This window comes from Vanessa atalanta, chromosome 14 (assembly GCF_905147765.1).
Source record: "Vanessa atalanta chromosome 14, ilVanAtal1.2, whole genome shotgun sequence".
NCBI lineage: Eukaryota > Metazoa > Arthropoda > Insecta > Lepidoptera > Nymphalidae > Vanessa > Vanessa atalanta.
In genome coordinates this window covers 4,682,153-4,709,721 of record NC_061884.1, presented here as the reverse complement: position 1 = coordinate 4,709,721, position 27,569 = coordinate 4,682,153, and the positions used below count along the sequence as shown (strand labels likewise).

Sequence of the window (27,569 nt, the reverse complement as noted above, 5' to 3'; positions counted from 1 at the left end):
CATAGATTTACCTCTTAATGACTGCAGGCTATAATCAACTCGTCTTTATAAATCTGGGATCGCATTTATGCATTCATATGTTTGCCAGATTCTAAGCAAACTGAGTGAAATGGATCGAAGAGATTTTTCTATATTCATAATTCTTACAGTTTTAGCCGGCGGTATCGACAGTGTGAGTTTTATACTTAATTTTTTTTTTTTTAAATATTAAAATAATTGAAAAAAGTTATTCTTACATAAATTGACTTTGTAAATATTCAACGAAATAGAAATTATGTTAAATATGTATAATCTTAATTGTAATTTTATAAAATACTGTTTAGATTATATATATACATATATATTATTTTTAAATGAAGTCCTTACGAATAAATATCCATTTTATAAGCTCGCGTAAGAGACACGTCTACCAGAATAGCTGCTATTGTTACAAAACTGGCTCGATTTATTTTTATATAGTGTTGATACTAATTCTTAAAATTCCATGTAACTCATTAAAATGTTCCATTACCGTGATTACACCCAATTTGCTACGTACTTCATGCGCCAGTAAATAACTATTATTAATGCCTATGCAGTCGTATCTAAGTTTCATTTGGTCTGCAATCTCTAAAACATTTTGTCGTAATTTTCTATAATTTTATACGCCTCATTATTTTAAAATGTTAATATTATTTTAGATGACAAGACAGCAATTAAAAAAGTCAACTAAAATGTTAAAAAATAATTGTATGGGCAAGAATGATGTCACAGAAGGTAAAAATACTTATTATGTAATTTAGTTGATAAAGTCGGTCACTATTAAGATTTATCTGCCGAAGCTTTTCAATAGATATGGTAGCTCTACTTTAAACTCAATCTGACTTTTATAACTATGGACTCACTATGAAGAATTTAAGTTTGCAAGAGTTTACTTGAAAAAGTAAATAATTTAATTTAATAACTTCACAATTGCAATACTAATGAGTTAGTGTGTTAATTGTCAACAAAATAGAAACACACCGCTAAACTGGTATCACTACAAAATTAAAGTAAAAGACTTCTCAATAGCTTAGTCTAATTGAAGACGAAGAAAAGTTAAGTAGTGACTGGTTAATAGACCTGCCACCATTTATAATGCCATTTTTTCACGAATCCATAATATACTTCGTACAAAGATTAATCAAGATTTCTACTTATGATATCGCGTCAATTAAATCTCAATTTTTTTTTATTTGTTGTTACTCCTGTGATGAGAATAGGTTTTATATTAATTACATTGTATATAAATAAAATACAATCGCTTATACGTTATCTATATAGAGTATATTGGATTATAATACAATAACGAATTTTACAGATATGGTCGGCGATATTGAAAAAGGAAAATTTATCCAGGAAAAAAATGTAATGTGCTATATTGCATGTATCTATCAAATGTCGCAAATTGTACGTACAAAAATTATATTATATTACTTAAAAAAAAAAAAAAACAAGAATTATCACATTTGTATAAGTCCTTATGTAACTACGTCTGTGATATATTAATGAGTTATAAGAATTATCTAATAATAAATTGTATTACATACAAGCACTGCACGATTTGCTTTATTTATGTAATAAAATAAATCACGATCACGATTTGATGAAATTGATGTGTATATATTTTTTATAACTGTTATAAATCTCTTTGTTACTTTTTGTAACAACAAAATAAAATTTTCGTATATGAATTATTTTTATATTCTGAGAAACAATTATAAAGTCCAAACACAACTATCAGCGATATAGCTAGGGGTTGGTTGTATTACCATTATAGTCATGGCATAAAACAAACCCATTATAAAAAATAGTAAGAGATATTGTTGTGTCATTTCTCTTCTTGCGGCGTAAAATTTAAATTTTACCAGAGACACTCTTGACGACGATGAGAACTATACCTATTTTATTCGTGTATATATTTTATTTAAATAATTTGTCTTCTATTATAAAAGTAAAGGCATTATAAACATAAACATACACAAACATACATAATTACAAATTCAGGTGGCCAGCTCTTTGTATCCTTTGGTGTAAGTGTAAGTTTTGTTTAAGGTGAAAAATAATAAGTTAAACTACGAAGCTTCAATAAAACAAGTGGATATTATGTATCCCGCGGACATGAAGGACGCTATGAAATCTTCAATTGAAAAATGTAAAGATTTATGTAAGTCTTCTAATGTTCCTATAAGTGAAATTTAGATCTTAAGAATAGCTGACGTACATAGCAATAGGTGTTAAATCTTATTTTTCAAAACCAAAATGGGCACGTTTCACGTAATTAAAATTACAAAAAAAAAAAAAATTTAACTTATATTTAAAATTGACTATATTTATTATCTGTAGCTGTCTGATTTTAGGCATCACAAATTACTACCTTAATACTTCTTAAAAGTCTAGACATATTAATGTTGGTAATCTATTTATATAGTCGTTAATTTTGTTTCTTAATCCATTAAAACTTTTTGAAATAAGCTTATTAGGTAATTCGGGATTTAGTAACTTTTTTAAATTGTAATATTTATCTACTTATACGCGACTTCGTCCAGGATTTATAAAAGTCTACTAATGATACTGCATTAGTATTTGTTGATTTTGTAAATTTAATTTATGAGTAAATACGAAGTTTCTTGCGGATTTTCCACGGTAAATCTACATCCTGAATTTATTATATTATTTATACTAAATTTATGACATATTTATGTATAATATAATGTTAAATGCAAAGCATTATATTTAATGTAATCTTGTGAAGTAATGACTCAAAAGTGCTTGTGAAAGTTTGTTTAAATAGAGTATATTTTGACACATGTATTTTAATAGTTTTCTTTACTTTACAGCCAAAAAATACAAAGACATATGTGAAGCCTCATACTGGACAGCAAAATGTATATACGACGACAATCCTAAGAACTTTCTATTTCCTTAATGTATTCAAATTAAATATCTTACTATTTTTGAATACTACTGCAATGTAACCTTAATACCTAAAAAGATCCATTATTAAATATTAGATTGTAATTTTGTAAATGATGTTTTAATTTTATCCTATCATTTCATTATCATTTTTTGTGTTACCGTACCGTATTTGAGTTAATTTTTTTTAAATTTTATATGTTCTTTTAGTAATGAGTTTTCTTTAAAAATAAGATACGAATTCCAAATATGAACACTATACACACTTCTTGAGATATTTTTATTTTTAATTTCAAATATGTTGTTGGACATGCTATCTGATGGCAAGTAGTTACCACCGCCCATAAATGCTGGCTCTGTTAGTCTTACTTACTGACCCTTCTAATTGGAACGCAACAATACTAAATATTGCTGTTTGGTGGTAGAATGTGTGATGAGTTTTGCTACCGAGATTTGAACAAAGCAAACATATAATAGTCAATTTTTCAGTTTTCACACAAGAAACATTAGGATGAGGCTAGTTAATCATTCACACAGTCAAATCGTTTTGGCGGTTTTTTGATCAATTCGATTTGTCTTCAAGGTACTGAGAAGTTGAAGTCATTATTGTCGTTAGCATTGAAGGTTACATAGATATTCACAAAAAGTGGGATTTAACGTGATTCTTTGTAACAAAGCGCTACGTCATGTTTCCTCTGCTGCCTAGTGTGTAATTGTAGAGTTCTCGTGACTTGTAATTATATCAAGGTACAGGTTATCTAAAATATGTAGGTATTATTTTAACATGCATGCTTATGTACAGTATACATTATTAAAATTAGCCTTATTGTTTAACAAGAAAAAACAATAAATATATTAATAATAGACAAATACCTTAACAGAATTAATTAGCATTTTTAATAATTTAAATTTACTGGGTGGTAGAATTATATACAGAGTTATTTTTGAAATAGCATGGACTTTTTTTATTTATATATCCGCTGTCGTTGCTTAAAAGATAGTTTGTTCATAAAGTGTTCATATATCAATTAACTATCTCTATCTGCAATTATTAACAACGAAAAATGGTACAGTCTACAATAAAACGTAGGATATAATTTTTTGTGCAAAATACATTGTTTTTAACGTTAACGTTTCGATCTAGATTTTGACAGAATATCTACACAGGAGGACTCCTTGGATTTTGTATACCATTAAGCTATACTTTATTTAAATTAATGAGAATGAGCCTTTATAGTGATTGAAGACGTGGAGGCATGAAGTCGGGGTCGTTTTGTTCCTAATGGACATTGTGACCTAAATTATATTATCAAATAATTTATCATAGTTCTTAACATTTTATCCATTTAGTTACTATGAATATTAAATTAAATTTTATATTTAAGCCAGAATAAATTTAAATAACTGTTCCCTATAATCTCTATAGTCCCGTATTCTACATAACTTATTATTAAGCATGCAAAATACTACAATACTGTATTGTGCTATCACGATAACCGTCCTTATTCAATAACAAATTCAAAAGCTATATATTAAATGGAATAAGAAGAAACTGGTTGCCCACATTATCTTGCTATTCCACAGCACGATAAAGTAAACTAATTTACCGTTCAATCCATTTCCAGTACTCTATCAGTTTCTATCTATACTAATGTTATAATAATTTGTGTATAAATATAATTTCATATAGTATTTAACTTCTGTGCTGTACACCCGCTTTCCGCTTTTTCACATTAACTCCTCCATGCTGGTTGTCTGGAAGAAATTGCTCTTAAGCGATAAGACCGCCTGTTGTACATTTCTTTTTTTAATATTGTGTTATTGAATGTAAGTTTTTTCTTATGTGTACAATAAAGAGTTATTATTATTATTATAAATGCGAAAGAACTCTGTATCTCTGTCTGCTGTTCTTTCACGGTAAAACTATTGAACCGAATTTCATAGAATTTGATATGAAGTAAGCTTGAACTCTAAGGAAGGACATAAACAACTTTATTGTGCCTATCACTTGATGACAAACCCCTGAACGACAGCTAGTATTTTAGTTTTTTGTTAGTAGAATTATCGTTCTTAAGGACTGTTTACTTGGTGCTTTATTTCTAAGGGCTGTGTTTAAGCCTGTCTGGGTTGGTACTGCCCATGCTGTATTGTTGTGTTCCGGCTTTAAGGGCGAATGAACAAGTGTAATTACAGGCAAAAGATACATAATAATTTAGTACCCAAGGTTTGTGGCGTATTCCACAAGGTTAAATTTTGGTTCCTTTTCTATTTCTAGTATATATAAATAATATTCCTTTCTATGTTAAAGGTATTTGTGATATAGTTTTGTTTGCTGACGATACTGATTTTTATGGTCAACAGAAAAAAAACTAAATTTGACGATGTAAACAGCGACAGTTTATGACAATGATAGATACACGATTAGTTCACAATAAATAATTTAGTTTTGAATGCTCAACAAACCAAATATATAATTTTTAACATACCGAATCTTAAAAGAAAGGAAAATATATGATTAAACGGTGGCTTTATTGATGTAGCCGATATTACGGTGTTATAGGAATAGCATTGGCCTCAGTGGAGTCGTCATTTACTGTCCCTAACGGTAACACTCAGCTCCGCGACATACGCGGTTAGAAAAGTTAGACCACTAACTGACATTGATACCGCTCGTCTAGTATATTTTGGTTATTTTCATAGTATTAAGTCATATGGCATAATATGCTACGCTTACGCTACAGATATTGAATCTGTTTTTATTTTACTAAAGAGTGCGCTCTTTTTATAATCTTGGAACTAGCTAGCTACTAGATAGCTAAAACATTCCGAAGAGAGTCTCCCATCGGGACTTTTTTTAACTAAGTAGGAATACTATAATATGCACTAATGTATATGTCTAATCTAAAAAAACTACCACATAATAAAGTCATTGTATAAAATCCAGCTGCAAAGCTGGCTGCATGCCATCTGAAAAGCGTAAACGGATATTAGGAGCAGTTATAATAGTGAAATATTTATTAATTAATTATTATCAACACTTGAAATATAAAACAGTCAGTTTTAGTGTCTGCAGGGTATTCTTCCAAACTTTTGTGGTCATTTCTAAATCTGTATTCATTAATATAGTTAGTATATTTAGTGCACTGTTCAGTTACATTATAATGTATAAATATTAATTTATTTTTTATACCGTTTTTTAAATTACCCATAGTATATTTAATTGCTCGTTTACAAGATTAAATGTGTAGATTAATACATTTATATTTAAAAATGCATGGTTTTAAACGATAATTCATGTATTTGCATTTATTAAACATATTTTTTTGCTCTGATATTAGTTCGTTATTACTGTATAGTATATGAAGATATGTATACACATGTTAAGGAATATAAGATCTGTATAAAAAATCTTACCGAATATTCAGCCGTATAATCTTTCGGTTCGGTAAATTGTCGGCAAATAAAGAGAGGATTTTTAACTTAAATTACTCGAAGTAATTTATATAACATTCTGAATGGTTCGATTGATAACAAAAATAAAAAGGTGGTATACATGGTGCTAAGCTTAAGGCGAACTTATGTACCTACATGTATATTTAAAACTAGCTAAGCCGGCAGACGCTGTGCTGTTAGTTAGAACAAAGCGGATAGTTTAAAAACATAGTACTAGAAAAAATGCATATCTAATATAATAGCCATCTATAATGATTAATGGTGATCGGTCAAACAGTTTCGCAGTTTATTAATATACCAACATCAATCTTATTGTTTTGTTTTTTATCTGTATCTTATTTTTGGTCAATGGTAGCTCTGAGTCATCATAGATTTTTCCCCTCATTACTGCTCATGGTTCAATATGGTCTCTAAAAAATTAGGTTTTTAATCTACTAAGCGTCGTTAGGCGTGAATTAAAACATAACAATATATATTTTATATAACAATAAAAAAAACCGATGTCATCTATACTGTACGTCATTCCATTTGAATATGATTCGTATAATCGTTCCAGCGTCTGATACAAACATATGAATATGAATTTTATATATATATATAAATTTAATAAATATTTTACTTATTTCACATTGTATTTTATTAAATTTATGTATTTTTAAGCTTTCGTTCCAAAGATATCTCATTTTATATAATACTCTTTATTGCACTGAGAAATTTTACATAGTAATTTTTACTCATGAAATTATTGTTCACAAATTTTATTCTTATAATTTAATTTAACGTCATAATTTGAACTATATTTTCTTTGTTTAAGTTAAAATTAAAATAATTATAGGTTATCAATTTTATAAATATTCCGCTTGTATTAATGATTTTGTAATAGAGTACCTAGGTTGATAATTGTTGTACCTACTCCGGAAAATAAATAAAATCCCAAGTTTTTTTCTTTTATTTATTTGGCTTCAACATATGAATTTTAGTCAAACAAGTTACTCCATTGCAAGATGCTCGAATCTTTATACAATAAATCAACGTTAAAAGAGCATTGGCAATGTTGAAAGGTCATAGAGATTCTAATAGAAGGTCCATTGTATATAAATGATAAAAATATATTTGCTAACAAATTAATTATAAACATCATCGAAATCGGTCTGATTTGAATTTCGAACGTGAGTTTTTGTGACCAAAATTACTTTAAATATACGCCGTCTCTTAACAAGTGAGAATGAGGCCTCAATTCCATCTTTGGGTGGCCCACTGATTCAGTTTTCTAATTCAAACATCAATACTTTGTATTGCAGTGATCTAATTTTAAGGTAGAGTGAGCCAAATTATTCCTATCCTTTCCATCCCATGTTTAGTAATGTATCCATGGAGAAAGTGCCCCAAAAATTACCACTAAGAAGTCTAGTTAATTGTAGGACTATTTAAAAATATAAAATTGACCGTATGAGACCTATATATTATATATACAAATTGTTCACTGCGTTAAGTTAAAACTACTAAAATCTTGCAATGTCAAAATCGACATCTCTGATAAACTAAACTCGTTTTACGAGTTATTTTAATAAAATAAAATACCATGTTCATATTCATATATTTTTTCCATTATTTATTTATTTTCTTATCGCAACACAAATAATATACAAAAAGTTATACAATAATCTAATCCATTTACAGGTATACAAACTAATGATCACAGACGAAACTTGAATAACAAAAAAAAATCGTAATATATTTAAAAGATACGGCCAAAAATATATGTATTTAGAAGTAATGTATTAAATATTGAGAGATATCCTTATAAAATACAATAAAATATAAAGGCCAAAGATGGAGCACTGAGAATCCTGCTTTCCAACGTTGGTGTATAAAAATTCCAATATATTTTACTTTGACGGTCAACAGGGTATCGTCTTCAACTCGAGGTCTTATAGTTATACAGAACTCTATTATACAGTCACGCTTTTAATAAAATATCTTGGCCTAGGATCCGCAAAAAAACAATAATATAGCTAAATGTTATCCCATTAAAGGAGGACCAAGTCGAACAATTTTGGTACATAGGTTCGGAAAGCTTCGGACACGTGAATGGGATAATTACCCTTTGACTATTAATAATAGTTAGTTTTACTAATTAAGTTTTAATAGTTTAGTTTTACTAAACTAAATTGACATCAAACGTGTGCACATTTTAGTATAATCCTGTGTGCCTTGCGCACTTCATAACCAATGTTAAACCAAATAGTTCAGCTACGCAATTTGGCTATGCTTAAACAGCGACGGCTGAAATGACTGGGACATGTAGATATAAATGGTAGGCATATGCTGGTCTTATCTTTCTAGAAGGGATAGTAAAAACTCAGATGGTAAAAATCAGAAACACCACAACATATACGTGTTTAATAATACATGTACGAAACAAAAGCGAAACGAAAGGTAAGGTTAGAGAGTGGATGATCTCGTCTCGTATTGGGATATGTAGCGCCAAGGAATAGTTTTGATTACCCATAGATTATATTTAAATCATTTGTAAAGGTGTACAAGGCTACTAATGAGACTGAAGATATATTTTATTACCTTTCGCTTGATTAATATGTAGTGCAATCGTATTTACCTAATCCTATCAAAGGTTACTTTTTGCTTATACAGTCTTAGTTTTAAACGATACCTAAAATAAGGTAAATTTACTTTTTACTAAAGATTATATTTCGCGTCCGGAATCAAAATATTAAAAGGGGTTTTTGCATAGGTAATTATCATTTCAACTAACTTATCAATTTTGTTGAATTAATTTACAGAAGGAGGAACACAACAAGTTAATTTTCGTAACCATCGTTTTTTGTTTATACATTTTAACACTAAGTATTACTTATAACACAGGAAAGGTTTCTTTTTAATTTGGGAATCTTAAATTACCTCATTTTTTAACTTTAATTTAAGCGCTAAAAAATATTAGACTTATGTTGCTGTACTCAACAAACGAATTACCGACAGGCAACAGGTAATGTTCCATGACGTGTTATGAACAAAGATAATATGATATATCTATCAAATGATCAAAATAACTAAGAAATAACCTGTTTTTACGTGGATACTAATCGCTCGTACGAAGCTAGGTTCAGATAATAATCTTAGAAAAAATATTGCTTGACCATGCTTGTTTTGTATATATATAAGATCAGCTTAGTCAGAACAAGTAAAGATTGAGCAAGGAGACGGTACAGTCGCATTCCTATAAATATATTATTTTAATAATGACGTCATTAACATTTGTGTTTCTCGTAATTGGAGTAGCCATTAATTTGGGAAACGTTAAAGTGAGTAAAATTTTATTTTAATAATTTTATTTTTATAAATATTTTATTTTATATTAAATGCACTTTCCAATTGCATAAAATGGTGATAAAAGCGAATATAATAATATAATACAAATATAATGTTGTTTTGGTATCTGTTGTGATTAGTTTTATATTAAAAAAAAATATTTATAAAATATTTATTATGGGGGTACATAGCACGTAAGCACCATCGGTAGCCTCATATATAATATACGTAATAAATAGTTATACGCCTTGTAGAAATGAATAAACATTGATACATATATATCTAAATCTTCTAACTTTTAATTATACTGAAAACTTCTCTTTTGGATGAATTTGACAAAAAATATTTATACCTATATATAGAAATATTTATTTTCCACTATTTCGTTAAAATAAGAAAATATTTGATAAAAAATTAATTAAATGTTTTACAGGCATTGTCTGATGATGAAAAGACCAACATCCACGCAGGTTTACTACCATTCATAGCAGAGTGTAGCAAGGAATACGGTGTGACAGAGGATCAGATCAAAGAAGCCAAAGAATCTGGTCAGATTGGTACCATCAATCCTTGTCTAATGGGATGTATATTTAAGAAAGTCAATGTGGTAAGTAAAATGTATTAATTTACCTCTTTATAGTATAAAACAAAGTTGCTTCCCGCCGTCTGTACGCTTAGATCTTTTAAGCTACGCAACGGATTTCAATGTGTTTTTCATCAATAAACAGAGCGATTCGAGAGAAAGGTTTATATCTATATTACTTACACGAATTTTTACTTTCGCTAGCCAAAAATAAAGTTTTTTTTTCTTATGTTTGTTTTTCAATCTAAAATCTCTATTCAAATATAAACCCTTATTTTACCCATGTGGCGGCGGGACGGGTAGCTAGCTTATAGTAAAAAGAAAACAGAAAAAAAGTAAGCATTTTTGACGAATAAGGGCTTTAAGTCCAAGTCCTATATATTATGATCAAGTAAAGTTTATAAGCATTTTCAACTCAATTTCAACTCTCTCACCGTCTCGTAAAACATCTTCCAGCAAGAAGAAACGGCAAAAAGCGCGCATAGTAACTCTTCTAAAACAAACCAGATTTTACTATAACCAAAGTGCAGTTTTTTATTTATGCTATGTTTTTAAGCGTGGTTTATCGTTAAGTATTATATATGCGTTTAAAAATTAGTGTTTTAATTTGGACGTTAACTTTCTCTTTCAGATTGACGAAAAAGGATTATTTGTTCCTGAAAAAGCTGAAGAAATTACCAAGAAGTTCTTGACAAATGAGGATGATCAAAAGAAGGCTTTCGATATCATCAAAACTTGTACATCAGGTTAGATTTACTTTTATATTATTTATTTCTAAATATTAATAGCATAAGTACTATGTTATACATATCTAAGAAAGAAAATAAATTAAAACAGTACGAAACATCGTCAATACTTAGTTTTAAGTAAATAATACGAGAATTAAAACATTTTCATAAAAGAAGTTGTACAGTTTTAGTATTTATTAACAAAAGATATAAAGGAAATAAATGCGATAATATACTTTGTATCTACTAATAATATACTTACGTATATAATATATTTACGTATATAATATAATGATAATATACTTATGTATATACATTGTAGATGTGGAGTCCATAATTTTATTTTAATGCACTGAATTTTTTTAATTCATGAATCACAAACATTAAAAGTTAATTTTTTATTTCAGTTAACGAGAAAGATGTCAGCGACGGAGAGGCCGGTTGTGACAGAGCCAAGCTTTTGTACGAATGCTTCATCCCATTCAAAGGGGCGGTAAGATAAAATTTGTATTTATTTCCTTTTAAATATATTTAGTGCAATAACCTTTATATTTTTAAAATTCGAAGATGTACGATTTTATAGTTTTAAGCTACTTTATCGTCTATGTATTTATATAACTTAGTAATCGTATGGAACTTATATATGTATATTTTTTGTTTCAGTTTGGACAGGCTCGTTAAATCAGCGTATTTGAAAAACAAAGATCTTTACTTTTACAATTTATTTACAAATGTTCCTTGACGTTTTGTTATGTTTAACTTGAAATAAAGCAATTATAATTTTATTTACCATTTTATTTATTATTTATTGAAAACATTGTTTACTTTTACATTTATTTGCTTATTATTAATAATTAATTTGAAATGAACATACGTTCCATTTTTCATTGGTCAAATGGATTTCAGATATTAAATACTTCCATTAAATTTCAATTCCAAACTGAAAAAGAAAAAAGAAAATACATTTAGGTCAAAAGCGTACAACACAATTTAGAACGTATTTTGAATTGTATACTTTATATTTAAAAACATAATTAATGACTAATTTACCTGCGATGCATTTTCTATCATGCACTTGTAAGCCAGCATAGAACGTTCACAGCCTTTGTCACCGTCTCCTACTGGTTCGGAATTAACTGAAAATATATTTTATTCATAAACATTTTTGAGGTTTGAACTATTATTTAATCTAATCATCTCATAGATTTATTTGAAATAAAAATAGTAATGACATTTTATTACATTATTAATATCACTTGGATTTTCCTATGAATAGTATAGGCAGCTCGTATACCATTAAGCGGATTATAATTAAAGAGCATTAATATATATCTTTGCACTACACACACACATACACAACACATTCACACTAACACGCTCTTCATACACTCATAACTCGTATGCTTAACAATAATATTTGTAATCAATTTGTATATATTTAATATTTATAATCCTACTAATTTATGATAATTTACGATTACGAATTTACTTTCCGCAATTAGATCGATGTTTTAGTAGTATCGGTTAAACAGGAACTATTCCGTTTCGATACGATTGCAATAAAGTGACAATTTGTTAGAAGAATTCCCCTAGATTATTATGTAGCTTATCTAAGAGGACTGTACCTCAACCAATTAGTGTAGTGTATCAAATGTTTACTGTTACTATAAAGTGTTCGTAACCACTTAAATATTATGATTATTGTTAAGTTTTTTCTTTTTAGATTGTTTCTCTTCTTTTTTCAAGTAAGAAGGACCATTATATTATTATACTATTATTTAATTAAATATTTATTTTAAATGGAATATAACAAAATAGTAAAAAAAAAACAATTCTACGCGCAATTTATAATTAATATTATTTCTATTTTATAGAAAATAAAATGGAAATAAACATCAAAATAACTTACTATGCGAACAGGAGTGGAGATAATTTTCAATCAGTTTTAATTCTTCGTTATCATTAAAAACTTTTTTAGCGAGGTCCAATGCTGTCTCTTTCTGAAGTAAGCCAGCATCATCCAACTAGAAGTTGACATGAAATCGTACTGTATTTTGTTGTAACAAGAACTTATCATCTTTTAAAAATTAATTAAATAAACGACTTTTTAAAATTTAAAGTAATGTTTACTTACAACGCCTAGTTTTCTGAGCATGCAAGCTAGGAAGCAAGGAGCATTATCGCCAGTAGGTATCTTCTTTGCTTTGAGGTTGGTGATATCATCTTTTGTAATAACGTGATCTTTTATACACTCAATACCTATTTCTTCAAAATGCTTGTGTATCATTGCTTTTTGATCAGCTGTCATAGCCTAAAAAACATTCAGATTTTGGGTTGGTGATCATATTAATATAATTAGTTATATTTTTATATTTAAAAAATATGTTTTAATTATTATTTAACATTATTTTATTACTTTTAGACGTAAGATGTAGAGGTAAACTTTTATTTTAAATTCATAATAATAATAGAAAATGGTCACAACTGATCATAGACATTTCCACGGCAATATTAACTATATCAAAGTTAATATTGCCGTTGTTTACCCCAAACTTGGTAACTAAATTGTTATGATCCATTGTGATTGTATTTACAATGGCTTACTCATCCTTTCATTTAGTATACAAACATAAGTAAGTAATGCTGTTTGGTGGTAAATTTTTGATAGGTGGTACTTAACCAGACGTACATCACCATTAAATAGTATAAAACAAAATCGCTTACCGCTGTCTTACCCTGTGTATGCTTCAATCTTTAAAATACACAGCGTATTTTTTATTAGATAGATTGATTCAAGAGGAAGGTTTATATGTATAATACGTGCACAATACAGTAGAGAAACACTGATTATTTTAGAGGTTTCTAAAGTGATGTCGTAAATAAACACAAATTTTGCGCTTACATTGCAAACGCGGGCTGAATCAATCTATCTGTGGTATTACTATGCCAATATTTCTCCTAAAAAATAAAGAATATACGAGAATTTTTACGAGAAATATTGGCTTACTTTCGAAGCGATTTTAAGCAATAGAGCATTAATTCTTATCCAATTAAATACATTGAGCATTTACTATAGATCAATATGGCCCTTTACATCATGTAATTTATATGAATATTTTTGAAGGTATACATCTGTATTTAAACCTTTAAAACGCATTGACATAGCAGTTTGTATTGTGTCTAATGACTGAAAAACTGTGATCTTTGTATATAAAGACATACTGTAGTATATTTAGTATCAGCATAGCACCCGCGCGAAGTAAATAAAAATACAGGAAAAGATATATTTAAAAACTTACAGCGATATCGAAAACCATGTAATTAATTAACAAGAAGGAAATTAAAAGCACAGATCTAAACATTTTTAAATAAAGACTTTACGACCTTTTTGATGTAATAATACTCTGTAATGTGAGAAGTCTATTACTAGTAACATACTTATATATACGGGAGTCTAATAATCGTTACAATGACATACATTTCAACCTTATTATTAAACACAATATGAAAAATTCGGAAATGATTCCGCGTAATATGCATACAGTATTGCTGCGTAATTCTCTCGTTTAAAGATTTTTTACTAACGATTATTTTGGACATGGTAGTATTGATTGCCTCGTTGGCCCAGTGGCTGTAAGAACACAGATCCCGAGGTGTTGGATTGAAACCCCACAGGCCGCGTCCATAAACAGCCCGGAGTCTAGAAGTTGGAAGTGTGTACACTCCCGTGTTTCGGAAAGTACGTAACGCCGTTGGTCCTGCGCCTGAACCCTTTCTGGTCGTTTCGGATTTACCAACGGATTATGAGAGTGAGGGAACTCTATTCCTTTCGTCCGTTGTTTCCGAGTGAGAGGTAAGGAATGAATCGTTAAACCCGATACATCTGTAAGGTTTACAAATCAACTGATAACAAATATCTAAAAAAACTATTTTAATACTTATTTTGTTTTTTTTAAAAAGCACTGACTATTTATATTTTTGGCCCTAAATTTTAGGCCCTGACTAACGTTTTATACTATGAATTAAAAAAAGAGGAATATCGGGGCACTAGAGAAACTGGCAGCATTATGTAGGCGCTACGATATTAATCCGTTAATTGTAAGATGTTTAAAGAGTGGGTGAGTGAGTGGTACTTAATGTTTGCGTAAGAATAAGTCATCAAAATCAGTAGAAGTTGGTATTTTCTTAGTGTAGAAGCTACATGTAAGTTTTTTACGATATTTTCAATTTTTTTAATTTAATTAATTAGACAAATTAAGACAATGAAATGTCAGCCGCGATTGCCCAGATTTGAGCGTGCGATTTTCGATTAAGATTCCATTGCATTTCCCTCCTTTATCTATAAAAGTGTTTTGAGCGGAACATTTTGTAACTACATTTCAAGCCAATCCCAATACCGCTTCTTTGTATAAAACTTTGCATTAACCTTTGGTACTAACGAATAGCAATTTGACCATATAAACAAATTTTAACTTTGCAGAACTCACAACATGAATATTTGTCGAAATTTGGGTATTTTACTTTTCCTTATTATTTGTACAAGATTCATATATATTTGTGTGTCAGCAGCGACGGGCTTGATAGTTAAACACACTAATTTCCCCATAATGTGTATCCACAGTTATTTATTACTAAATGGGTCAAAACAATGTTTTTATAAAGTTTCACTTAGTTTTATAAATATATATCACAACATAGATAATTTGATAATGATCCTTTTGTTGTATTTCATATATTTCTTGCTGTGCTATTTTATTTCTTATTTTCAAACCAATAGGACGATTTTTTCCGTAGCTACTTCTGAAGATTGGTGTTCTATTATATCTATTGTGATTTCAACTTTATCATTGGAGTGATCACAACTATTATTTAGCATATATAAATGGTTATGTAGACCATTAAACACATTTACACTTCAGTTTTATCCGTGTCAAAAACGATCCATTAAAATGGTTAAAACATTCATAAAGTTCTTTTTTTATACTACTATTTTATTAAACTTATATGCAATGGTAAGAATTTATAAAAACATAGTATATTTTTGTGTATAATATATAGGTAGTAATTTTTGAGCAAGATTAGACAGCAGTCTTAGCCCATTTACTTTGTGGTAGGGGTTTGTGCAAACCCGTTTGGGTAGGTACCACCCACTCATCAGATATTCTGCCATCAAGCAGCATTAATTGGTATAGTTGTGTTCCAGTTTGAAGGGTGAGTGAGCCAGTGTTACTACAGGCACCAGGGTTATAACATCTTAGTTCCCAAGGTTGGTGGCGTATTGGAGAAGTAAGGGATGGTTAATATTTCTAAGAGCGTCAACGTTTATAGGCAGTGGTGAGCACTTAACAACAGGTCCATTTGCCGGTCCGCCTACCCATTACATAAAATAAAAAAAATCCAGGTTCCTAGGGCACACGACAGTATGGGGCAATAAAATATTTTACTAAATTAATTTTCATTCATTTTTATTTCAGTGTTTTCTTTGATATATTTGCTAAATTGTACGTTTATTTGAGAAAATTTAAATATTAGGACTGCAAACCTTTTATCGCTGCATAAAAAAAAGGATTATTCCTTTTTTTTAAACAACAATCAAATATGCTACAAATTAAACTGATTCAATAAAAACCAAATATTTTAAAAAACAAAAAATACCAAGTAAAATTAAACAAGAAATTTACAGGCAATGGATATGGAAGAATTGAAACAGCAATATGTAGAAGTAATCATGAATTGCGCCAAGGAGTTCCCTCTTTCTGCAGATGATATGGAAAAGCTTAGTAACAAACAGATGCCTGATAATGAGAACGCCAAATGTCTCTTCGCGTGCGCCTACAAAACATCAGGAATGGTATGAATATTATTAAAGGCTAATTTTCAAATTCCCAGTTAATGTAGCTCTGAAGAATTTGAGTTTGATATTAGGATACTTTTTGCTCAGAAAATATGTCATAAAGTGAATAGTGATATATTTTTTTAAATAAACAGTCAATGAAAAAAATTACCTGAAATTAAGTAGGCACAATACAAATAAGTTCTTGTAAATTTTATGTTAAAAAACTTTCGCATTAAACCCCAAAAATTGTAACTCACATTTCGAGACAGCATTTCATTAGTCGTAGTAGTCCTTTTCTTAATTTAGAACACTGTTTCCATATGTCAATCAATCCAAGAAGATTATTTATTATTATTTAACCGCCGTAACCGCCGCCGGCTGAAAATTTTGAAGGAGTTTGTGCAATTTCGAATACTAAACTTAACTAAATGATTGGGCAATTTTAATGTTATCTTCGATCTCTATCTTTAGGTAAATCAGCCAAAATCTGATAAATATTATTATTAAATGAAAAACGGTAGAAATTCAATACAAAGTAGGTTTACATTGATGTATCCCTCGTACATTCACAAGGTCAATATAAAATGACTACAATTACATGCTCTGTCGGTGTTTGAACAATGACATTTCGGTTTGATTGCCAATTTTGTATACTGTTTTTTTTTGTCTACCGGAAAACATATGATTTTGCCTCATACAAAATTTTTGTTTCGTCACATCATAAAATGCTAATTTATAATATTTCAGATGGACGATCAGGGAAATCTGTCAACTGAAGGCGTAAACAAAATCGCTGACATGTATTTAGCTAATGATCCTGATCGACTTGAACAAGCAAAGAAATTTACAGAAGCTTGCAAATACGGTAGAGATGTTACAATAGACTAGTTGGAAGAAGTTACAGACAAAATTTATCATAGACAATCTAAAGCTGTGCTAGGCTCTTAGATCATAATTTAATATCATAGCATATTTAACTAACAACCTCACCTTAATTGTTATAAGAAGACTGCCGTCAGACCTAACTCACCTTTGCGCATCTGTGCGCTGCTGAAAGTATTTGTTGATTTATAATACTTACTTATTCCAAAACAAAAACGATTCTATAGAATACTCTAAGGTCTTATTTAACACCTTGTCATGTTAGGTTAGTTTGTTTTTGTTTGTATTATTTACATTTATAATTTGTCCAGACAATTGCTTTAAACGTGCCATACTTCATGGGCAATAGCTATAATGAAATTAAAATAATACGTTTGGATACTCAATAAACCGAATAACCAGGTTTCGATCGTGTAATTCCAGATTCTAGAAATATTTTTTACTATTGCAGTGTTAATATTGTAGTAATTTTTATAATTTTTCAATCTATAGTTATTTACCAACATTTGCTACAGTCATTGGTTATTATTATAGTAAAATTGGTTTTATTTTTTCAGTTAATGACGTTAATGTCTCTGATGGAAATAAAGGTTGTGAACGGGCTGCGTTAATATTTAAGTGCAGTATTGAAAAAGCTCCACAGGTTAGTTTTTTTTTTCCTTGTCGTACTTGTAAGATGCATGAGGGGCATACAGACAGACAAATGTCTGTCTGTATGCCCCTCATGCATCAATGAACTGACATTTGCTCACTCAACTTCAACCAAACCGAACCTGCGTGAAACTCCACATTAGGGCGGAACGGGAATATGTGGGACCTGGGCTGATACTACTTAGGGACCTGCCGAATTAATCAACATTTTCGTGTATTTTCACACAAACGCAGGTATTTACAGTCGAACAATGTTCATTAATCAGCTGATCGATAATTATTTTATTCGTAAAGTTACCCAGGATAAGAAATTTGACGTTTACAATAATATATTTATATTAAAAGTAATAATAAAGTAAGTAATACCATTGACATCAAAAAATCCAATTTAAACTAGATAAAAAGACACTACCTACGGCTCCTTGCTTAAATATAACCAAAATATAACATAGGTGGTGAAGAACATGAAATAGAATTATTGTCAGAGTAAAATAAAATTAATGTAGTATGTAGGACAGAACATCGGATGAAATGTTTTGATATACTTAAAATTTCAAAATTTTACACTGTTAAATGCGTTCGTTAAAGTGAACGCTATTTGTATTACGCTGTGGAGGGTCATTGTCATACTTCACACATCTTGAAAATATATACTAGCTCTTTCTATCAAACTGTTGAACTATCTTGTGTATAATTTTAGCGATACATAATAGTTTGCGTGTACCGTCCCCCTAGGAATTTTTCGTTTCTTTGAGATTACTACGAATGATGTTCCTGAAAATAGCCTATTAGTAAAATAAATAAAATATTGTGAACACGTGAAATAGTGTGAATATGTGTATTGACAATTATTTTGTCACTGTGAAATAGATAATGAATCAATTATAAAAAATCTAACTTCTGGTCGTGATCAAATATTTTACGTGGAAGACAAAATTCCTTTAACGACACAATATCCAGATAAACTATATACCCCATTCTTTAAATTAATATTAAATGAATTTTAAAATATACCTATTTAACATTATACATATTATAGAAATTAAAATTGAAGTTTAGCAATTGATTTAGTTTATAAGAGTAGAAATCAATTATATAAATTATATAATGAGAGGCAGTGGAATCAGGAGACTACCTTTTTGGAACACGTTAAACGTAATTCGAAAACTTTTAAATTAGTTGGTATTCATACTAAATCAATTTATCTAAGAAACAAAATCCTAGATTCAGATGATAAAATCAAGGCGACTTAAAAGTGTATGCTGTTAACCTAAAAAGAAAATTTTGCCTATGGAATTAACCCTTGGAAATAGATAAGTGCGCTTGGATTTACAAATTGCAAATATTTTTAAAACTTTCTTCGACAAAATACCCAACGGAATAACTTCCCATTTAAATGTTCCTAAAAATAATGTTCCTAAATGTAGTGTTGAATTTTTATATGAGCGAGTTACTGACTTATTATCTACTTTTAAATGTAAGCTTATTTCTATAAATTGGTCGTTGAGCAAAATATTTGAAAAAAAAACTGTTAAATCAACTTCTGGTTCACTTTGGTATAAATACTTTTTTTCATAGTGAATTTGGCTTTAGGCTTTGGCTGGAGGTCGCTCAACAACTGATGCTGATATATGATGCATGGGAGAAATCACTGAACGCGATTAGCGTGTTCTTCGATATATCCAAAGCATTTGATTGTGTAGAGCACGAAATACTCATGAACAATCTAAAATATTACCGTGTTAATGGTAAAGCTCTTGAACTAATTGCTTCATAATTGAATCAAATAATTCAACAGGTGTCTATTAATGGAATAAAGTCTTCTGGATCTGTCCTAAGAATAGGCGTTCCACGAGGCTTAATTTTAGGTCCATTTTTATTTTTGTTGTATACAATTGATCTTTCTTTTTATGTTAAAGCTATTTGTGATCTAGTTTCTGAACCAGTGGTAGCTTTACATTTAATTCGATACTGTAACATGACGACTCATAAGTGCTTCTATGAGCCAGCTTGAATAGAGTATATTTCGATTTTGGTGCGGCGGTGGCAAAGCTATCCAAGAGATCCGGTGTTAATGAGCTTACATCTTAAATATAGTCGCCTGAGTGGTGATTAAGGTGAAGATAGAAGGAGTACACTAATATTTTTATTTGAACGAGTTACTGTACTGAGTACACTAGTGGGCAAAAAAGAACTTGTTGCCTGCCGACAATCGATGCATGAAGCTTGTACACGAAAACCAACGACGTGGTTCCGTTCTCGTTCCATTCGATAGGCGCGCAAACGGTTTCATCGATCTCAGGGTTGGCAACTTTATGTCTGGAACAAATTTTTAAATTTTCAACATTGTTCATTTTTCTAGAAATTGGGCCAAAAAGCCTTATGTAGATTTGGCCCCGTGCATATTCTTGAAAAATTATATATATATATCTATATATTTTATTAATGTTATATTGATTACTTGAAAATTTTGTAATATATGTACATATTTTTTTGTTTCAGTTTGATTTCCCAATGTAAAGAAGCCCAAGTTTAAAAATCACAACGAAACATTCAAACCCGTTGACAACTTTGAGAACAACATTAACAAAGGAGTTTTTAATAGTGTTGTTAAGAAAAAATTATATAAATAAAAAAATAAATGTACCTATATTATTATTTTGTTTTATTAGTATTTTAAATTTAATAACACATTGTAAATGACTACCTGAACAACTTTTATCAGTTTGATTACAATCAAATGCGATATTAGATTATTTGAAGTATGTAATTATTATTTTTAAAATTAATATAAACATCGGAAGTTAATCATTATGGGATTATATGAATTTATTAAGATAAATATAAAGCTACTCGTTTTGTTTAAAAAGTAACGTATAAATTATTTTACGTTATTTCCATTTAGCTACTAGTTAATATCGGTTTACTATACAGAATTACACGATGTATTCTTTGAAGCTTAGTTTTTTATTTGTCATATTTTTTACAGGCTATTCAAATGTAAGTCGTTTATTATAAAGAATTGTTATAAATATTATTTTTGTCTATCTTCTCATCAAAAGTCTATAATAGCTATTTATGATTGTAAGTAATAAGACCAATGTAGGGTAAATTATAGCGCAATGTAAAAGTCGCAGGTTTGACTTAGGGCCTTTGTTGACTCCTAGCAAAATTTACACTCAATTAGAGTCTAAAAAGGAGTAATAGTAGCTATTATTCTGTACAAAAAAGACCACGATTTACACTTTTTACTATAAGCCCATTTTCACTGAATCAAGTTTATCTAATTCATTATATTATTGTTGGAATTGGTCATATTAACATAATGAAAAACAATGTTTAGGCGTTGACTGACAAGGAGCTTAAAGAAAAATTCGTATCAACGTTAATGACTTGCATGCAAGATCATCCTGTAGAAATGACGGAAGCGCTTAAATTGAAACAGCTGATAGTTCCGACAAAACGGGAGGTCAAGTGTCTTCTGGCTTGTGGCTACAAGAAATTAGGAACTGTGAGTAATTTATATCTCTAGCATATAAACAAGTAAAGTTATTTATAATTTATATGTCACTGTATAATTATAAGTACCGTTGGATTATATTCTATCTTGTAAAATTGTAAAATTTCCAAAGATCGTGAACCGAAACTTACTTCTTACAATTTAACGCATTATTTTTTAATTAAAGTTAAATTATAAAAACTCTTACCTAACCTAACCGAAAGATTATAAACTATAGGACTTTCATACGTTTACATTATTGTAAGTCGTATCTCCGTTTACAATCTATCGACGGTTTACAAACTCGCGAGATAGATTATAATATAACGGTATTTGCAATTTTACGGTTACGGTTAGATTAGGTATAGAAATACATACAGTTCAGTATCTTATTATCCTTTCTTCCCCTGTTTGTTGGTCGATTCGATCAACCGATTTTATTTTTCGTTTATTTTAATCGAAGATTATGGGTTCGACACGCACTAAGCTATCATGTGTATAATCTGTGTTTAATGTTCATCTCTTGTCCTTGTAACAAGTGTTATAGATCTAACGCAATATGTTTCTACCACAATAAGATTACCTATATATAAATAATATAACTAAAAACTCATCATGATCAGCCAATTGCAGTTCACTTCTGGTCATAGATCTCTCCCAAGGTATACCTACCGACTTGTATTAGCTGTGGTGAATCTTCCATTCACCATCCATCCATTAATAACATAAAGTAGGATCGACTAACATAAACTCATATTGCCTGTTATATCTTGTGTTTATATTTTTAATCTGTGTACTCAGATGAATAGCGACGGTATGTATGATATCGAAACTGGCTACAAGCTTGCCGAAATGGTGAAAAGTGGAAAGGCAGATGATAGTAAAAGATTTGAAAACGCTAAAAAATTGGTTGATATGTGCAGCAAAGGTAAATACATTCCGCTATGATAAACTATAAACAAAATAAACTTAAGATTATTGTTTTATCTTTCAGGGGCGAATTATAACAAAGTGGATGGTTTGAAAATCTCCATAAGGATATATAATAGAGCAATTCATGCGGTTCGGTTAAACGATCTCGAAATCTTTTAATCTCAACAGATATACCAGCATCAATATTTTTATATCACATTTACATAGTTGGTTATTTTTAGATAAGGCTTTTTCGTTTTTCTATTCAGTGTTTTTCCTGTGGCTTTCGGACAGAGGCTGTTAAGGCTTGGTTTTACATTAAATTGCTAGTATAGTGTCAGGCACAAGAGATATAACATTTTAGATCACGCAGTTGTCAGAACAAACACTGCTTAGAATGTTATAGTGTCAGTGTCTATAGGCGAAGTTGTCCAATTCCCACAAAAGGGGGCGCATCGGCAGCCTTATTTAGTTAAATTATTTCATATATAAACGCAATAATTATTTTTTATAAGGCGTATGATGTTTACCATATAAAATGTATGCCAGTTGGATAGAATTAGTTTAAAATAGCAATATCTGACTGGCATGCGTAAATTGACATAAAAGTTAGTAAAATAAAAAAGTATGTAGTTATTCTTAGGACAAGAATTGCACTCAACAGTAATCATGATTTTACGTATTAATGTTGTTTAGAGGATGGTTAGTTAAGTAGGAATGCTGTGTTTTCTTCTTTCGACTTTCAAATTAATGATGGTGAAAAGAGAAATCAGTGTGTAACTAAACTCCAGCCATATCGTAAACTCGAAATTCACCGCGGAACAAAAGCGTGAAATGTCAGAATGTGATATGCGTTGTTGACTGTAATAATTATAAAATTTACAGTATACATGTATTAAAATGGTTCAAAAAGGCGTGTCTGTTGTGAAAATTTCACGAGTGAGATACGAAGTGAATTCTTACATAATATTTATACGAGTCAGTTAAGCTTTTGTTTAGTTCGTTTAATTCATTTCTTATGAAATATCCTTTAGCAAAAAAACGTTTCTTAACGGTTTTTTAAAACTTAACGGATTTTTACAACGTTACAATAAAAGTTTTGAACGTTTTCTGGGATCCTTATTTAAAAGTACATTACTTTTGACAAGATTTGCACTTAGTGAAGTTGTTTTTTTTTTTTTAAATAATATTTCGAAGTAGATTATCGGTATAACCATGTACTACATCGGAGAGAGCATTGTTCATCTCGTCATGTAACAATTCAAGTGTTGTTATTTTAAAAACTAACGATGTATCATCGGTCACGAACACAATATCATGTAATATATAAATTATACTTGTTAAAGGGATTGGATTGGGTTTGGACGTATATTTTGTTTACTAAGTGTACTGAAAAATGTAAAATTCATACAATATATTAACTATTACCCGTGGAAAAATAATTAGTAATATATATAATAAGTATTTATTTTAGTAAACGACGAAACGGTTAGTGATGGCAAAGAGGGATGTGAAAGGGCTGCTTTAATATTTAAATGCAGTATTGAAAAAGCTCCGCAGGTTAGTTTCTTTTTTTAATTATTTTAACTTCTTTCATCCTGATCTACGAGACCTACTCGTACTTGTAAGATATCTGTCTGTCTGTATGCAACACGTCAACGTACTGACATTTGCTCACTCAATTTCAACCAAACCGAATCTGTATGAAACTCCACATTAAAGGCGGAACGTGACTATGCGTCAGAAAAAGGTTTTTGTGGTATGTTATATTCATTCGATTTTTATTCGTAGCAGGACCTTATGGTGTGTACCAACCAACCACATGACTATAATGATTATTATTCTAACGCCAAGCAGTAATAATTTGTATTGCTGTGTTTTGGCTTTATATATGTGAGCCAGTGTCTGTTCAGGCTCAGGAGTCAGGACCAACATCTTAACGTGCTTTTCGAGACACGGAAGAATAGTTTATTACCTCAAAATTTAATTTACTCTTCTTATTTAAGCTTAACCATATATCGTTTTTGTTGTTGTGGGGTCATTTAAGTCCCATAGAAAAAAGAAACATATATATCTGTGATATTACAACTTATATTGAAGTATATATATACTTATATACATATATATATTTTTTATAATAAGAGTTGTCACTTTAAATTATCTATTACAGTTAAATTAAATACATAACATAACAATATTTTCTTTTATTTTGGTTTCAGCTGGGATTCAAAATAGATTAAATTCAAAACATACTTTTTTATTATGAGAAATACAAATATTACATTCAAGATAATGGTTTTTAAGCACTTGTGTTCAATAAAAATTAAACAAACATATTTAGCATTTTTATTTTATTTTTTTATAACAAACTTCCCAATACAAAAACCTATTACTTGTTTCTTTTTTTACTTTATTTAATTATTTCATTTTTTAGCTTAAGTTATTTGAGATATTATATTTTGATTCGATTGCATAAGATGGTAGCAATATTTTGGATCGCCTCAACTTTCTGATGTGTTGATATAGCCTATTAAAATTGATGTAGGAAAAAAGATAAACAAACCTTAGATTCACGTATTTCATGCAATTTGCTAATAACTCAGCTATATTGTGCACTACTGAGGGTTAATGAATAATATATCTTTATTTATAATAAAACACTATTACACTTAACTACTTATTTCCACTTTAATTTTACTTCAAAAATTCCGATGACTGTTTCATCGATGTTCAAAACGCAATCTTTTCGTATTCGCAAATCCATAGTGAATATCATAGATTAATCAAGCTCTCGACCATTGATGTCGAGTTAAATTGCTGTCGAATATTATTTATTTGGCTTTTCTCCTCTGATGGTTGGAATAGAGTATACAGGATTGGCATCGGTTATGACATTATGTCTCTCTTTTCTATTTTCGTACACCTAAAGCTTTTTCTCAACGTGTACCTACACAATTATACACCTTAACTACATATAGGTTTTCTCAGGGCCGGATCTACCATATGGCTTTTTGGACTTCAGCCCAGGGCCCCGTGGATCAAGGGGCCCCCAGTCAAGTCAAAGTCAAAAATAGACGATAATGCGAATCACGACCATTCATTCCATTCATTTAATTCAAGTCTAAGTTCAGGTGTGTTTTAGGTGGGCCCCAAAGTAGTATTAGCCCAGGGGACCCTAAATTCACGGTCCGGCCCTGGGTTTTCTTACTTTATTTTAAACATTTTTCATACATTATTATCGAAATAAAAAAGAAGAGTAAGCCTCTTCACTTCAGTAGTATGATGCAATTCAGTCACTCAGACAATTGGCATAAAATCAAAATCAAAGTATACTAGTAGGCTACAAGCACTTTTGAATCGTCATTTAACAAACTATACCAAGTCAAGCTAAAACTGAAAGTTAACCATAAGGGCGACTTATCGAATACGATTTCTTATGAGCTTCCTCCCGCTATCTACAAGATAAACTTTTCTAAGCCTGTGCAATGCTTAAAAAACAGTCTGCTCGGATCACTTGCGTTTTAAATGTATCCATGTATATAGTGACTGCCAGTATGATTATTGTTACCCATTATATAATTGCAAGTTTGATATGAGGATCAAAAGGGATTCCTAGTATCGTATCTTATTTGTTCATGGACTATCAATTCTTCTTTTTCATAGTAATTCAAACATTCTTTACCTCGAAATCGTGAAAAGCTACTGGCGGAAATTAGTTTATATTTTCGTTTGTTTTTTTTGTGAGGGGAAATATAGCGACATCTGCTAGCGATACCTAGAATTATTAAGAGCAAGTATGGTCGTTGCAAAGCATAGCATTGTAGTTAGCTTAAAACATTTAAGATGGCGCTAGAAGTTAAAACGCAACGAGTGTTGATTTATTATTTTTTTACTTATAATTATTATAAATCTAAAAAATTAAAAAGTCGTCAAATATATACCATCAACTTAATATACTAAGTAAAATTAACGCAATATTTAAAAAAAAAATTATACATCTCCTAACATTTTTAAATTAAATTTTAATATCTAACACAAATTAAAAATACCTTGACAACTTCACATGATAAAACGACATCATGACGTTTTGCATATCCACCATTCACCAACACATAAACCTACAATCTTAACGCATGATTCACACATTCATCGAACCAGGTTTTTCTACATCTACACCCCTGCGCTGCGCGAGAGCATACACAGTTACACACACAGAGAAAGGTCAATAGGCAACCAACTTCATTCAAAGTAGCGCCTGTTGATCCGCCGGCTCGTGTTTTAGTTCTAACTTCACTCAAGCAACACAGTCTTCGGTCTCATTGATGACGTTTCGTGCAAACAATTGACGGTTTACAGTTTTGTTTTGTCAATATCTTGTATATAACTGTGTCTGTTGCATTCGAACATGTGTTGTGCGTTTACGTGATGTTATTGATTACTTTTCTTGGTTGTAAAAAATGTTTATGAGTGTAAATGTGTGTCCTTAAGGTGTTCATTGGTTATGTTATGGGAAATCTATTGTTTATTTGAGATTAACCTAGACAGCGTGAACCGGTAAGAAAATATAACACTATGTGACCTTTATTTATGAATAAGTAATTAACACTTTAAATGTATAACCGAAGTTACTTTAGTGATAAAATTAAAAATAAATATTGTATTTTAACATGTAATTAAACATTCTGCATCGGAACTCGTACAAGATTCATATCATGCGATTCATTACTTATTGGAGCATTAAATTCGAAATTTCCAGGTGCTTGA

At 29.9% G+C, this 27,569-nt stretch overlaps 4 protein-coding genes across 5 annotated transcripts in view; 3 read left to right on the top strand and 1 right to left on the bottom strand.

Annotated features, from left to right (window-relative positions):
- The first annotated feature begins 89 nt into the window (after window positions 1-89).
- LOC125068776 (general odorant-binding protein 72-like) lies at window positions 90-3,012 on the top strand. The gene is made up of 5 exons (XM_047678086.1): window positions 90-172; window positions 681-756; window positions 1,340-1,428; window positions 2,074-2,185; window positions 2,859-3,012. Exons 1-5 carry the CDS (start codon window positions 110-112, stop codon window positions 2,945-2,947), a joined length of 429 nt encoding a protein of 142 aa, XP_047534042.1. The 5' UTR covers window positions 90-109; the 3' UTR covers window positions 2,948-3,012.
- A 6,560-nt stretch (window positions 3,013-9,572) lies between these two features.
- Window positions 9,573-24,745, top strand: LOC125068987. Its single transcript, XM_047678393.1, has 13 exons — window positions 9,573-9,707; window positions 10,148-10,321; window positions 10,929-11,043; window positions 11,433-11,518; window positions 15,506-15,537; window positions 15,920-16,037; window positions 16,709-16,876; window positions 17,609-17,726; window positions 18,301-18,386; window positions 21,738-21,905; window positions 22,695-22,821; window positions 24,280-24,365; window positions 24,719-24,745. The coding sequence occupies exons 1-13, from the start codon at window positions 9,645-9,647 to the stop codon at window positions 24,743-24,745; spliced, it is 1,368 nt and encodes a 455-aa protein (XP_047534349.1). The 5' UTR covers window positions 9,573-9,644.
- On the bottom strand, window positions 11,712-27,135 carry LOC125068775 (general odorant-binding protein 19d-like). 2 transcript variants are annotated; one of them, XM_047678084.1, is made up of 5 exons: window positions 14,325-14,436; window positions 13,160-13,336; window positions 12,935-13,049; window positions 12,076-12,161; window positions 11,712-11,965 (listed from the first exon to the last, which is right to left on the bottom strand). In XM_047678084.1, exons 1-5 carry the CDS (start codon window positions 14,385-14,387, stop codon window positions 11,948-11,950), a joined length of 459 nt encoding a protein of 152 aa, XP_047534040.1. In that variant the 5' UTR covers window positions 14,388-14,436; the 3' UTR covers window positions 11,712-11,947. The 2 variants fall into 2 exon arrangements, with proteins under 2 accessions (XP_047534040.1, XP_047534041.1); XM_047678085.1 differs by lacking the exon at window positions 14,325-14,436 and adding an exon at window positions 27,017-27,135 and having other exon boundaries at window positions 11,713-11,965.
- The window catches only part of LOC125068774 (protein sprint), a 210,668-nt gene continuing 210,152 nt past the window's right edge, over window positions 27,054-27,569 (top strand). Inside the window, exon 1 of the mRNA XM_047678082.1 lies at window positions 27,054-27,359. The gene's annotated coding sequence lies outside the window, so the exon portion shown is untranslated. The remainder of the gene's footprint in view (window positions 27,360-27,569) is intronic.

Excerpts from the sequence above, each read along its gene's own strand:
- LOC125068776 (XM_047678086.1), top strand. The coding sequence starts at position 110 with ATGGATCGAAGAGATTTTTCTATATTCATAATTCTTACAGTTTTAGCC. Across the intron at positions 757-1,339 it reads CAAGAATGATGTCACAGAAG|ATATGGTCGGCGATATTGAA; the intron begins GTAAAAATACTT and ends CGAATTTTACAG. Across the intron at positions 1,429-2,073 it reads TCTATCAAATGTCGCAAATT|GTGAAAAATAATAAGTTAAA; the intron begins GTACGTACAAAA and ends GTTTTGTTTAAG.
- LOC125068987 (XM_047678393.1), top strand. The coding sequence starts at position 9,645 with ATGACGTCATTAACATTTGTGTTTCTCGTAATTGGAGTAGCCATTAAT. Across the intron at positions 18,387-21,737 it reads GTATTGAAAAAGCTCCACAG|GCGTTGACTGACAAGGAGCT; the intron begins GTTAGTTTTTTT and ends AACAATGTTTAG. Across the intron at positions 24,366-24,718 it reads GTATTGAAAAAGCTCCGCAG|GCTCAGGAGTCAGGACCAAC; the intron begins GTTAGTTTCTTT and ends GTGTCTGTTCAG.
- LOC125068775 (XM_047678084.1), bottom strand. The coding sequence starts at position 14,387 with ATGTTTAGATCTGTGCTTTTAATTTCCTTCTTGTTAATTAATTACATG. Across the intron at positions 13,337-14,324 it reads ACATGGTTTTCGATATCGCT|GCTATGACAGCTGATCAAAA; the intron begins GTAAGTTTTTAA and ends AATGTTTTTTAG. Across the intron at positions 12,162-12,934 it reads TCTCCACTCCTGTTCGCATA|TTAATTCCGAACCAGTAGGA; the intron begins GTAAGTTATTTT and ends ATATATTTTCAG.